General features: G+C 42.6%; 1 protein-coding gene across 3 annotated transcripts in view; it reads right to left on the bottom strand.

Moving 5' to 3' along the window:
- The window catches only part of BDP1 (BDP1 general transcription factor IIIB subunit), a 51,416-nt gene that overhangs the window by 34,899 nt on the left and 2,704 nt on the right, over positions 1-13,813 (bottom strand). For all 3 annotated transcript variants that reach the window (XM_077936276.1, XM_077936277.1, XM_077936278.1), the window contains exons 3-12: positions 12,102-12,211; positions 11,579-11,638; positions 10,259-10,393; positions 7,962-8,095; positions 5,957-6,051; positions 5,748-5,802; positions 5,239-5,391; positions 3,586-3,867; positions 2,326-2,488; positions 604-754 (exon numbers count right to left, since the gene is read on the bottom strand). In XM_077936276.1, coding sequence (XP_077792402.1) covers positions 604-754; positions 2,326-2,488; positions 3,586-3,867; positions 5,239-5,391; positions 5,748-5,802; positions 5,957-6,051; positions 7,962-8,095; positions 10,259-10,393; positions 11,579-11,638; positions 12,102-12,211 — 1,338 coding nt within the window. The remainder of the gene's footprint in view (positions 1-603; positions 755-2,325; positions 2,489-3,585; positions 3,868-5,238; positions 5,392-5,747; positions 5,803-5,956; positions 6,052-7,961; positions 8,096-10,258; positions 10,394-11,578; positions 11,639-12,101; positions 12,212-13,813) is intronic.

Here is a 13,813-nt window from a genome sequence, read left to right as displayed (position 1 = left end):
GACATGCATATTCCATGAACATTTTCTGCATGTGGGTTGATGACTGCTTAATCCTTTCCTCCTCACCTAAGTCATCTCTCAGAATTGTCTTCTCTCCCAGGCTGCTTTTCTCCCCAAGTGAAACAGGTTCTGGTTTATTTGTTTTCCCTCAAGGAAAAAAGGCATTTAAGAAGAAGGCAATTTTAAGTGGGAAAATAGCTGGGAAGAAGAAGGCGGCTGATACAGTCCCTCACCCAGCTGGTCCTCCACTCATTCTGAGTTGTTCTACCCGAAGGGACAAATCCAGAACAAAAAAATGGGAAATGACCAGTGAGCTCCCAGAACATTTGGTATGAGTCCTTGTCCAAATAAGCTATCAGAGGTGACAACACCCCCTTATCTGGTAGCAGGCCTGCAAATGCAGGCACAATGTCGTCAACGTACTACTTCCCCCACCCTGTTCTGTACGTAATAGCCCATATCCAAAAGCAATATCCGTATGCAGGAATCTATGCCGAATCAGAACAGAAACCTTAAGTTCAGTGCCTTCTTGTAGGTTTTATTTTTATGAGTTGTTTCTTTGAAATAGGAAGTAGGCTAGAAATGCATGTACATATTGTTTACCTTTGCTGCACTGTTTTCTTCAAAACCTTCTTTATTTGTTTTGAGAGACATCTGAGACTCTGAAGGCCGCCCAACATGGTGCTCAGAACTCACATCTGAATCATCTGCTTCTCCAGAATCAACGTCTAGGAATTCATTACCTTTCTGAACACTGGAAAAGTAAGAATATGAAGAAAGCATTAATGGTTTTCCTACTCTACCCCATAGGCTCATGGCAGCTTCTTGTCTCTTACTTTTGTCTTTCAACAGCTGTGCTAACTGAGATAGAGGCTTGCTCAAAGTGATTGATAAGCGAAAAGTGCTCAAACTAACTTCTTTATTTACTGGCATTTACACACGATTGTTCATGTGCAATCTCATTGCAACTACTGTTGAAGACTAGTTCACTACAGTGGTACCTCGGGTTAAGTACTTAATTCATTCTGGAGGTCCGTTCTTAACCTGAAACTGTTCTTAACTTGAAGCACCACTTTAGCTAATGGGGCCTCCCGCTGCCGCTGTGCCACAGGAGGACGATTTCTGTTCTCATCCTGAAGCAAACTTCTTAACCCGAGGTACTATTTCTGGGTTAGCGGAGTCTGTAACCTGAAGCGTATGTAACCTGAAGCGTTTGTAACCCGAGGTACCACTGTATTCCTATTTTACAGCTGGAAAACAAAGATAAGGTAAGGCTTTCATCAAGATTACCCGAAAGTCACTTGCTGGGCAAGAATTTAGCACGAAGTCTAAATCTAACACTTACTATTTTATTTGTCCCATTTGTATACTCATATAAGGCTAAGGCTGGAATCCAGCCCCCCTCCATCTGCCCATCCACTGTGCTGCTGGGGGTGGGAATTGGGAGTGGCCAAGCCCAAAACAGTTCCACTGGCATCTCTCCCCCAAGAAACTCAGCATCAGGCCTGATCACTGCATCATTTCCAGGCTGGCGTGACAGGGTTTTTACTTCCCACTGCCTTCTGCCCCAGGAAGCATGAGCAGAGGAATTGTGGAGGTGGCTATGCCATTCTATCACACTCCACTGCTGCCCCGCTGGAGTTAGAGGACTGCACTGTAATGTCCTATCAAAGGACCCCCTCCAATACTCAAACTTTGTATCTGAAGGCAAAATTCAGCATTGTGCAAGCACACTTCTGCTCACACAACAGGACTTCCAATTCTCTTCCCCCTGCAACCTTTCAGAGCAGATGTGGGGCTGCATGGGGCAGGGGACTACAGGTGGGAGGAAAGAAGATGAAGCCACATTGTTCAAGCAGAAGACTGCTGCTCACACACAGATAGCAAGCAAAAAGAAGTTTACAGCACACTGCAGTTATCCAATATTTGCCTATGAGATTCTATAGAGGTGTGCTATCTTTCTCCCAGCCCAAAGAGAAAGCAAGTTGTGACATTTGTTTTGAATGCTCCTATGCATTCTCCAAACAAAAAAAAAATGTTTGTTTCTGTATATTAAAGACTCAATAGCTCCATATAAAGAAAATGTAAACAAAATAGGAGAGGCTAACTTGTAACCCTCCAACTTGGACTGCAGCCATATACGTATCCACCTTATAGGCAGATTTGTCAGCCACATCTGAGTGGCAAATGAAATGGGCTCTATGTAATACAGCAATGCAGGGAACCTTTAGGAGACTTTTGGAAAGGAAGTAATAAAGATGTTATATTTACACTTTGTATCAAGGCTTATTCATATAATTCTGCAAAGATAATATATCTTATTACCCAGATAAAGGTGAACCAAGGTCTCCCTCTCTCTCTTCATCCACCTGTGGGTCTTCTTCAACAGATGGAAGAATTTGGGCAGGTGTTTCTTCATCAGGGACTTCCAGCTCCTCACCAATTTCTTCTGCGCCATTTATCTCCACATTAGATGATAGATTTTTTCCTGACAATATATTTTTGAACATTATATGTCCATTGAAGCAATTACCACTCAAACACACTTTTAAAAGACAGAGCCTCTGGTTGCTTCCACATTAACTTTTTTCTTTGAAATTACTATCCAGATGGCAATTTTCAAAAGCACTACATTTCAGTATTTTCTGTGTTTTATTCCCATTTTCTCAAATTGATCTTTGGTCATTTCCTCCCCACCCACCACAAAGTAAATTTCAGTTACACCACTGGTCTATTTGTTATGGGCAGGCAGGATGATTCTGAATAACTAATATGCTTTTAATTAAAGCTTCCTCCTACCAGATCCAGTTAATTCTATTGCACTCTATTCAGTGGCTCTGATGAAGAGTATTTAATTTACTGGTTTCCTTTACTGGAAGGACTCTAGTGTGAAAGAAGTGCAATTTCCTAAAGTGATCTGGATTTCCCACTGTCACAAAGCATTAATCTTGTATTTAAGTTAACAGGAAGGAAAAAGAAAATTACACAATGTCCTCCCTAACCCAGTCATCCTAATGCCAGTCAGTATATGGAATTTATTTAACAGTAAGCTGAATCTTTCATTATTTCTCATAATTATTAATATGGCACTTTAACTATGACAACAGTTCCTGAAAATACTTAATGGAATAAATGACATAAAAATTAATGAAAAATAAATTAACGAAATAACTTCAAGTGGATATATTCTTGTGACTATGGAAACAATTCAACACAAACCATTATAAAACTCACTTTTCATAATTGACCCTGAAATATAGAACAATGTTGTGCAATTGCACAGCCTACAGATCTTTCGGAATACAACACATATTGTATCCAACTACTTGCAGATGCAGATCAAGCCATTTTGTTACATTCAGGTTTTAAAGTAAATTCAAATTCAAGATGAAAATCATCTCTATTTATGCTGTACACTTGTCATTAAGATGAAGTAAATGAGCTTCAGTTGAGTGATTATTAAATCTGGTTGTGTTACTAAGGCTGTTTTATCTTGCAATAAATAGTTTAGCGTCTGGAAGAAGATTAGCAAAATCAGCACACATGCACACTGTGACATAGTAGCAACAATTTCTAGATTCTTACTTTTCTTTCTAGTTTTTTCTCCCTCAGCCACTTCTGCAGAAATAGTTCTTTCGTCAGGAAGATTCTCTGCCTCCTGTTCAGAATCTTTTTTCTTCCTTTTTCTCTTCTTTTTCACCATCACTGATTCAGTAACTGTCTGTCCGTCTGGCTGCTCCAAAATGCTAGGAGATTCTTCGTTCTCTTTTTCGGCTGTGCCAGCATCCACTTCCATTTCTGCATCAGAAATTCTGGCATTCTGCGGGTCATCCTGACCATGGTTTGCTTGTCCATTGACAACTTTAGCTATCAAAGTATACAATGTAAATATACCTACAGCAAGACAATTCTCAACAAGGAAGCTAAAAAAAAATACCGAAAAGCTTTTTTTCAAAATCCCAAGAACAAAAATAGAATTCTACTTCCTCCATATAAGATTGTTCAACGTTTTCTGCTTTCCCTTCCATCAGTCCTCCTTCCCTCCACTGTACCCCACCCCCAAAGACAGTCTTAGCTGTGAGGAAAAGTCTTAATTCCACACACACGGCAATATTATATGAAAATAAGAGAAATGCAACATAGCAGAATAGGACTTCTCCTTCCCTGCAGCAAATCTATCCAACCAACCAAATCTGTCCCAGAGCATGAGGTCTATACGGAGAAGGAGAAGCCAAAGTTTTTTCTGCCGGCAGATGGGCACCATCGGATATCACCCAATGTGACCATGCATGTGACATATTCCAATCAAAACTATTCAAGATGGTAAAATTAAATTAAAATAAAAACCCAAGGATAAGACAGAGCAAGCCCTAGACCTGTCAAAACAGTGAAAGAAATCAAAACAAAACTAATTCTAGCACTGAAAAAAGCAACAATCAAACATGCACTATGTGAAATACCTGTAAGGCAAAGTGTTTTTGCAGCCTTCATTGCCAATCAAGCCTTCGGAAAGGCTTTCTAGAGTGCAGTACTGTCTACACCAGGGGTCGGCAAACTAAAGCCCAGGGACCGTATCAGGCTCAATTGCCTTCAGGATCCGGCCCATGGACTGTCCGTGGATCAGCGTGGGGATTCTGTTCATTCGGGCTGCACCATATTTTTTTCTGCGCCATTCCATTCCCCCTCCCTCCCTCACACACACACACACCACGGCGGCACCTCCTCCCTCCCTCCTCCTGGCTTCTCCCTGCCCTGCCTAGAGGAGGAAGGGGGCTGGGCTGAGCTGGCTAGGTGCCATTTTAAGTAGCCCCTCTCCGAAGCCAGCCCTTTTGTGCCGCTCATCTTCGCTCCACCGTCGCCGCCCTGATGCTCCTGTGGGCCAACTCCCTCTGCCTACCCACGAGAAGCAGCTGCGGCAGTGTCAGTGGCGGCAGCAGCAGCCCCTGGGAAGGTAAGTGCAGCGGCTGGGGGTGGGGAGGAGGACTACTTGCCCCCCTCGCCTCTTCTTCTAGCTTCCCCCCAACCCCGGTGCTGCTTCTCCAGCCTACCACAAGGTCTGAGGGACAGTGGACCTGCCCACAGCTAAAAAAATTTGCCAACGTCCGGTCTACACTGACAAATCTAACATTGCACACAGAAGGAATGCAAAACAGCGGCTCCATCAGAACTTAGAAGAGAAGTTTAATAACAAATAGGATTTACTTTTACTCCTTAATACATTTAAGTACTTAGAAATACCTTTTCGCTTTTTCTTGAGTGTTTTTTTCTCATTGGGATTTTTTTCTTTTTGATGCTGACATTTAGCATCCTTATCCTTTTTTCTCTTTTCATTTTCCAGGACCTTCTCAAGGAGTTTTGTAAAGAAATCAAAGTCAAATGGCGTTTTTTCTTCTGTAAAAAGGGGGAGAGGATTATTTTATGTACAAACATTCCAGCTAAAAATAATAATTTTGTCTTGAGCTTCTCTTGTCCTGAAAGGATTTGTCACTGAAGTTCATGCAACTAAAAATTAGTATTTTAAAATACATGTAGTCCTGATGCTACTTAATAGCACGAAAAAACATAATATTTACTGAATATCAAGAACCATTAAACGAGATCTAACAGAGCGATGAAACAGACCCTTTACTCAAAATGTTTATCTATTGTAAAAAGGTACAGTTATGGAATTTTAGTTTAGTTTTGCTAGAGTGCACACACCATTTCCCCCAAATGAAAAAAATAATTAAACATGTGGTAATACTTACTGAATGCTTTATCTATTCGCCATCCATTGGCCTTTTCTTCACGTTTAAATTTATTCTGAAAACAGAAAGTTATGCTATATAAGCCATTCTCAGATCATCAGCTGATACGAAGCAAACTCAATTGAAATGATCTGTGCAAATGTTTAACATTAGCATCCACAACCAGATGATCACTTCTCCATTGATTTTGGGGGTTTTTCAGTGCTTACCTTAATCTCTGTTCTTGCTCTGTGAGGAAAAAGCTGACTAATCATTGAGAAGTCAGTTCCTACCATACTTATAGCTAAGAAGAACATGTCTGTTTCTGTAAGAGAGGGGAAAAAACAGTTTAGCCATTTTTTAATGAGCAATTTTGGTATATCAATTTTAATCTCATGATCAATAAATGTATACATTCAGCTAAATACCAAAGCATCTCCCTTTAGCTGCATATTATGAAATGGATAATACTTCATACTAACATTAGTTACTGCATTGTACTGCGCATTTTCATAAGGGTTGCATAGCTTTACAATTCAGTGAAACACAGTTCTGTTTTTCAGGTGTTCCCACTGAAAAGGATTTTAAGCTATTCACTCCAAATGTTAGGGTGCAGAACTAAGTTATATCTCTCCAGGACCACAAATGGAGCCTAAAGAAGCAAACTACTAACACTAATCTTCCTCTGGCAGCAATGAATAATTAGTGTGAGTCACCAAGTTTAAAGCACACCGATAAACACTGTCAATTAGCATCCAGCTACTTTTAACTCTGTACAGTACAGTAGATCTAGAGTAGGGGTAACTAACCTGGTGCCCTCCAGTTGTTGTTGGGCTACAACTCCCAACATCCCTCACTAATGGTTATGCTGGCTGGGGCTAATGGGAGCTACAGTCCAACAATGTATATGGGCACCACTGTGGCTGCCCATGATAACAGAAACAGAACATGAGAATTACTTGAGATTATATGGATACATAATCATTTGATCGCTACTGCCAGATTTGCACAGAAAGTCAAAGGCACTGTAACTCTTTGCAGCAGTAAATGCCACTAAGACTTACTCTTGCAATTAACTTGCATGCATGCACACACACACCATGGATTGTAAAAAAATACAAATTATGTTACATGATGTAACTGTCAGTTTGCATTTCTTAGTGCAGAAGTATTGATCTGATGTGCAGAGATCTTTCCTATTCTAATTAATTCAAAAAGGTTCTGGAAGCTTCTCTGTGTGAAAGAAACAAGCAGAAGGTTCATGATGTTTGGGCTATTCCTTCAGAGAAGCTGAGTACAGCTGGCTTAAACTGGTCCTGTTATCTCTTTCAGTCAAGGTCATGCTGACTATAAAAATAAGGCCAGAAGGAGCCTGGGTTTCACTTTTCTCTTTCTATCTCTTTTCCTTCTGTACATAGTATGCTTAGTGTTAAGGTTTAGACTTACTGTAAGTTACTGTAAGTTTAAGTTAAGTCTGCTGCAACTGGATTTCTTATGGACAGTGCCAATCCTGAATGTATTGGATTTGTGACTATTATGCTCATTTGTCTTCAGTAGCAGTAAAGCTCTGCTGGATGAAATACAATTGCCTCTGGTCTTTTTTTGCAATGTGTTTAAATTGTTACTCTGCCAACTAGACATTGGAATCTACACTGGATCAATATTGAGTAGGATTCCATGACAGTAACTCCATTATTTTGCAGTGACTGAAGTCCAGGATAGAAATAAGATAGGGATGCATGCAGCTCTTGCCACTCACACTAGCTTTGTCCACCTGAAGCCATACAAGCCAAGATATTTAAAAAAGTGTAGGTGTTCAAAGCCAGGGATGTGGGTGGCGCTGTGGTCTAAACCACTGAGCCTCTTCGGCTAGCTGATCAGAAGGTCAGCAGTTCAAATCCCCGTGACGGGGTAAGCTCCCATTGCTCGGTCTCAGCTCCTGCCAGCCTAGCAATTTGAAAGCACACTAGTGCAAGCAGATAAATAGGTACTGCTGCGGCGGGAAGGTAAACGACGTTTCCATGCACTCTGGTTTCCATCACGGTGTTCCATTGCGCTGGAAGTGGTTTAGTCATACTGGCCACATGACCTGGAAAGCTGTCTGTGGACAAACGCTGGCTTCCTCAGCCTGAAAGCGAGATGAGCGCCACAACCCCATAGTCACCTTTGACTCGACTTAACCGTCCAGGGGTCCTTCAAAGCCAAATGCGAATAACATCACTGAGCTGCACCTACCTTTTTCTGACCATGGCTTGGTATAATAGCTTCTCCTGAAACTTGAGTAGGTTGTTGTGGATCCACGCTCAAAGATGGGATCATTATCTTCTACCACACATTGCCCTTTTGTCCTTAAAACTTCCACAGTTAAGCTAAATGTGAAATTGAGAGATATTAAAATACAAAAGAAATGTTGCAAGAAAACCATCTTAACAAATAGTGAAGACCAATTGATTCCCACCTCAAATTTACTAGAATTTCTGCTCTTACTAGCAAACACTTTAATGAACAGTTTACAGTTTTTCAGTGAACTCCAGTATGGCCTCAAGTTATCATTCCATGCCAATATGAATATAGTTCACTAATCCAGCAACCATTAAGATCCATGTGAGAAACAAGAAGCCTTAAGAGTTCCAGGGCCCAGCTGGTTATTAGGTAACCAGAGGCAAAGCACTCAGGTGACAGATCTGGCACACTTTCCACAGGTAGAATTTTTTTTATATAATTAAAAGAAGAAGAAGAAGAAAAAGAAGAAGAAGAGTTTGTATTTGATATCCCACTTTATCACTACCCGAAGGAGTCTCAAAGCGGCTAACATTCTCCTTTCCCTTCCTCCCCCACAACAAACATTCTGTGAGGTGAGTGGGGCTGAGAGACTTCAGAGAAGTGTGACTAGCCCAGGGGTCTGCAACCTTTAAGACAAAAAGAGCCACTTGGACCCGTTTCCGGAAGAAAAAAAAATTGGGAGCCGCAAAACAAGCCAAATGTAAATAACCACACATTCTTCCCCTCCCCGCATTCTCTCTCTTTTCCCTGAGTCTATTTCAGATAGCAAAGAGGGGTATGGTACCTCTCATATCCATTTTTTGCAAAGCACCATGTGCATAGAGGGCATTATACAAATTAATACATAGAAAAGTGTCTGTCCCTCCCTGCAGTTCAACTCCCTCTCTTTTTACTAACAGCACATATCCATTCCTTCTGCTGGTGCAACTTTCTCATCATTTCTACATAGCAGCATTTATAAACCAGTGCCAGAGAAACTGGGTGAAAGGAAGGTGAGAGGGAAGAGATATGAATATGTATGTGTGTATATGTATACATACATACACCTACACAATTACAGGTTTGAAGTCAACTTAAAATAAAAAGAGCTGGTAAGCAAAGGAATCTGTGGTGCTTTCCATGGGATCCGGGGACATGTCAGCTAATACTCTTCCCTTTCTTCTTCATTTGCTTGTCTCTGCAGCAAATCTCGAGGGGGAAGGGAGAAGGGCAGGGATTGCATAGGCACAAGAGAACCGGGGAAATCCCGCATGCAGGATTTTGGTGCCTAACAGCCCCCCTCCCTCTGCAATTGCTCTCGTGCTCCCCCGCCTCTCTCTGAGGCCGAGATGCTGCATCTGCTGGCTACCTCTGGACCCCCTCCTCGTCACTGACGTAATTCACCCCTTCCTCCCTGACAGGGAGGGAAAGCCCATTTTGTGGTTCACCTCAGGTGCTCTCCCTCAACTCGGTGGCCACTCAGAAGCAAGGCACGGAAAAGGATCCCGAAGCACCACTGCCACCCCTCGCACACACACAAAAACCCCGCCCCACCATTTCCCTTGAGCGCGCGCGCTCTCTCTCCCTCACCTCAGGTGCCTCGCGCGCGGGGCTGAGGAGAGCGTGGCCTGGGAGAGCGTTCCCCCTCACCACCGCCGCCCGTCCTACCCCGGGGGAAGCTATGAGCCATGAAGCCGCCTGGCAGAACTTCCCTCCGGTGGCAGAAGCAGCAGCAGCAGCAGCCCTTCTCCGGCTGCCGCCGCCTCCTCCTCCATCCCAGCAGCCGCCGCCTCTCGAGCTCCGCTGCCGCCACCGCCTTGCTTTCCCCAGCTCGGCTGCCCAGCTCCATCCCCCTCCTCTTTCTGGCGCTTCTGCTTTTCTGCTCAGGGTCCCCAAGGATCTGCGGAGCCGCGGCAAAGGTGTAAAAGAGCCGCATGCGGCTCCGGAGCCGCGGGTTGCCGACCCCTGGACTAGCCCAAGGTCACCCAGCAGCTGCATGTGGAGGAGCGGAGACGCAAACCCGATTCCCCAGATTATGAGTCTATCGCTCTTAACCACTACACCACACAGGCTCCCAGTGGACAAGCTCCTTTGCCGCCACCACTTATTCCCACTGCCTCAAATCTCTGCTCCCCGTCCTCTGCAGTTTAAAACTGAGCATATGCTACTGAAGGGGGGCAGCAGAAAGAAAGTGCATATGTGAGACCGAAACAGAGTCAGAGGGGAAATGCAGCAATGTCCAATGCAGATACAAAGTGACAAAACCGAACCTTTCTTCATCGAGAATAATCGAACCATCTTCTGCAACCTTTACTCGAGGTACAAGAAGGGGGCCATCATCATCATCTCCCGCTTCTTCTTCATCCTCATCTTCCTCATTTTCGCTTTCAAGAATGATTTCAGGCCTGAAATGGGAAGAGATAACAGTTTTAGTAGCAGGGAACTTTCTTCATATTTCCTTTTCAAATAAAAATTATTTTCTATGGCCTAAGCCCTTATCAGTTACTTCCAACCGTGGCACTGTCATTATACTGTACACCGTTTTCAGAAGACTGTAATGTGTTCTTGCACATACACTTTAAATAGGCATATATTTTAAATAGGCTGTTGAGAGCCAGCATCCACTAGCAGATGAGAAAGTGCAATAAATAAATAAATCACAATCCTAACCCACTCCTCTGATGTACTAATATTCCTCTTGCTGCCATCAACCATGGTATTATTTCTGTACTAACCCTGGGAACTCCTAAGCTAGCATTTGAAATCAAGAATCAAATGCTGGGTTAGGACTTAAGGTTAAGGTAAAGGTACCCCTGCCCGTACGGGCCAGTCGTGTCCAACTCTAGGGTTGTGCGCCCATCTCACCTAAGAGGCCGGGGGCCAGCGCTGTCCGGAGAAACTTCAGGGTCACGTGGCCAGCGTGACGAAGCTGCTCTGGTGAGCCAGCACCAGCGCAGCACATGGAAACGCCGTTTACCTTCCCGCTATAAGGCGGTACCTATTTAGAGGTGCTTTTGAACTGCTAGCTGGGCAGGAGCTGGGACTGAAAGACGGGAGCTCACCCCGCCGCGGGGATTCAAACCGCCGACCATGCGATCGGCAAGTCCTAGGCGCTGAGGTTTTACCCACAGCGCCACCCGCGTCCCCAGGACTTAAGGTTAAACATGGTTAATGTCAGTGCAGGCAAAAGGTGGTAATTTTGGTAACCCACTTGCACACAAGACTTCTGCTGAGAATTTCTTGCCCACAACTGTTAAAGACAGTGCAGATAAGGTACAGCGAGTTTCCATGTGAGAGGGAAGAGGCTTGGGGAACCCATGTACCCAAGAACACAGCATGTACTTGGTCTTAGCTAGGATTATGTCTAAACTGGTCCTCGCAGAGTTTTACCATATGGGTATTTTATTACAATTCACTGACCAAAGTAGTATATCTTCAAGTAAAAGAAAAATTTCTGGGATTATAATCTTTAGAGCAATAATTCAGTTTCAATAATATTAAACAAACCGATCTTTTTCATACAAATCCCTCTGTGCTAAATTATTGCACAGATCACTAGTTCTATTTGAAAGAAGGAACAAAAAAATTACTCTTTTGCTTGAGTCACTGTAGAAGGCTTTTCGGATTTCTTTTCTTCCACCAGTGAAGATCTATTAAATATAAAAAGCACAATTTTCATTAACCATTTATTAAAATAAAATTTGAAGACAGCAACTAGTGAACACTCCTGCAGTTTACCTGTGTGATTTACCATCCTACTCAGCACACTTTAATGTGAAATATTAGGTTTTTAATTGGTTTATTCACACAAACTTCAGTGGGATTGGGGGGAAATGTATCTATGTGATTTATTGGTTGTCAGAATAAGACAACTATGAATTATTTAGAAATCTAATTACTTAAAATTCCTTTATATGAGCCCTGATGTTTTCCTATGGACAACAGAGAAAGCTGATATTATTTAAAGCAACTTAACAAGGAATCCCAAATTTTCCACAAGCCTGGAAAGTGAAAAGGAGGAGGCCTAGGTATCTTAAAGGAAGGATAAAATGAAGACATAACAAATATATAAAAACAATTTACATTTACAATAAAAATAAAATGTGTACTTACTTCATTGGATTGTTTTCAGGCAGATAGTATATGAAGTCCCTCATAACCATTTTTGAACGATCTTCTGGCATGCTTTTTTCAATTACTGGGTATTTGTATTTCTGTTGTTGCTAGACACAAAAATTAACATTTAAGTTTATATATTTCGTAACAAATATATAAGCAAAGACTTTTCTTTTTTAGACAAATCTATGACAACTTGGTTGCTCTTTTTCTGAGTGGCCTTGTGGGAGCTTTTAATTAACCTTAACTGACTGCTCATTTTATTGTTATATTTTACTGGAGTAATTGCAACTACTCTGTTTTAATTGTATGTATTGTTTTCTTTTAATATAGTTATTTTTATGTATTTTTATAATAGTCTAAGCTGCCTTAGGCACTGAATGCAGAAAGGCAGTGTATATGTTTCAGTAAATAAATAAATAAACAAATACTTACTTATACCCCACCCATCTGGCTGGGTTTCCCCAGCCACTCTGGGCGGCTTCCAACAAATTAAAAATACATTAAAACATCAGTCATTAAAAAACTTCCCTAAGCAGGGCTGCCTTCATAACTGGAGCATGCACCACTCTGGCAAGACAGCCTGCAGGCAGGTAGGGTCACAGCCTGCATACCAGATGGAGCTGGTAGACAGCTACCCTGGACACAGAATTGACCTGCGCCTCCATGGACAGCTGTGAGTCCAAAATGACTCCCAGGCTGCGCACCTGGTCCTTCAGGGGCACAGTAACCCAATTCAGGACCAGGGAGTCCCCCACCCCTGCCCACTCCCTGCCATTAGGTAGGCTTGATGAAGAGCCCTCACCAGTGTTTGACCGCATTTGACTGGAGTTTTCCTCTACTTGTGTTGAAGCCATCTCGCCTAGCTTGTGCCCTTGCCCTAAGCTCTGTTGTGAACCAGTAAGCCAAACAGGCTCCACAAAGCAGGGGAAGAGCTCAAGAGTGATCATGGCAACCCATTCGGATGTTCCTGAGGTCAGCTAGGGCTTCGACAAGAGTGCCAGATATATCAGCCAGAAAATCCTCCAAAGTCACCTGGAAACTGACTGGATCCATCAGACTCCGAGGGCAGACCATCCTAACAGGTCCTCCCACATTCCATTTTAAAAGGTAGCATGCTTGATTTAAAAATCATATTTCATGTGATGCCACCTTCTAAAGAGAGGTGCTAACCAGTTCCATTATATCATTTCACATTCAGAGCATACTATACAACCATGATAATCTTACAAAAAGACATCCCACAGATACAAGCAAAGCTCAATCTCTGCTGGCCATTAAATCCGGCAGGCTAATAAATCCGGCAGGCTAATAAGTGACCTTCCAGGTGTTTTGAACTATACCACCCATCAACTCCAATGAGCATGGCAACTCCAACGAGCATCAAGGGTGATGGGAGTTAGTAGAGTACTACAACATTTGCAGGGCCATAATTTCCTTATCCCTGTTATAAATTGATGTATCATACAATGTTGCTGAGGGTCACGCCAGCTTTAAAAACTGGAAACCTTTAGCAAACTACCTTTTATAGTCAAAACAAAAAAAAAATTTTGTTTTGACTATGGCAGACCAACACGGCTACCTATCTGTACCTTTTATAGGGAAGCATCATATCATGACATCAAGAGCTTCCACATCTCTTGTGGAAGTGGCAAAGTGCATGCTTTGAATGCTAATCTCCAGGTGAGACTATATAAATCTCCTCTCCA

Source organism: Podarcis muralis, chromosome 11, assembly GCF_964188315.1.
Source record: "Podarcis muralis chromosome 11, rPodMur119.hap1.1, whole genome shotgun sequence".
Taxonomy (NCBI): domain Eukaryota; kingdom Metazoa; phylum Chordata; class Lepidosauria; order Squamata; family Lacertidae; genus Podarcis; species Podarcis muralis.
Note: the sequence above shows the minus strand (reverse complement) of the source record. Positions and strands in the feature narration are given on the sequence as shown.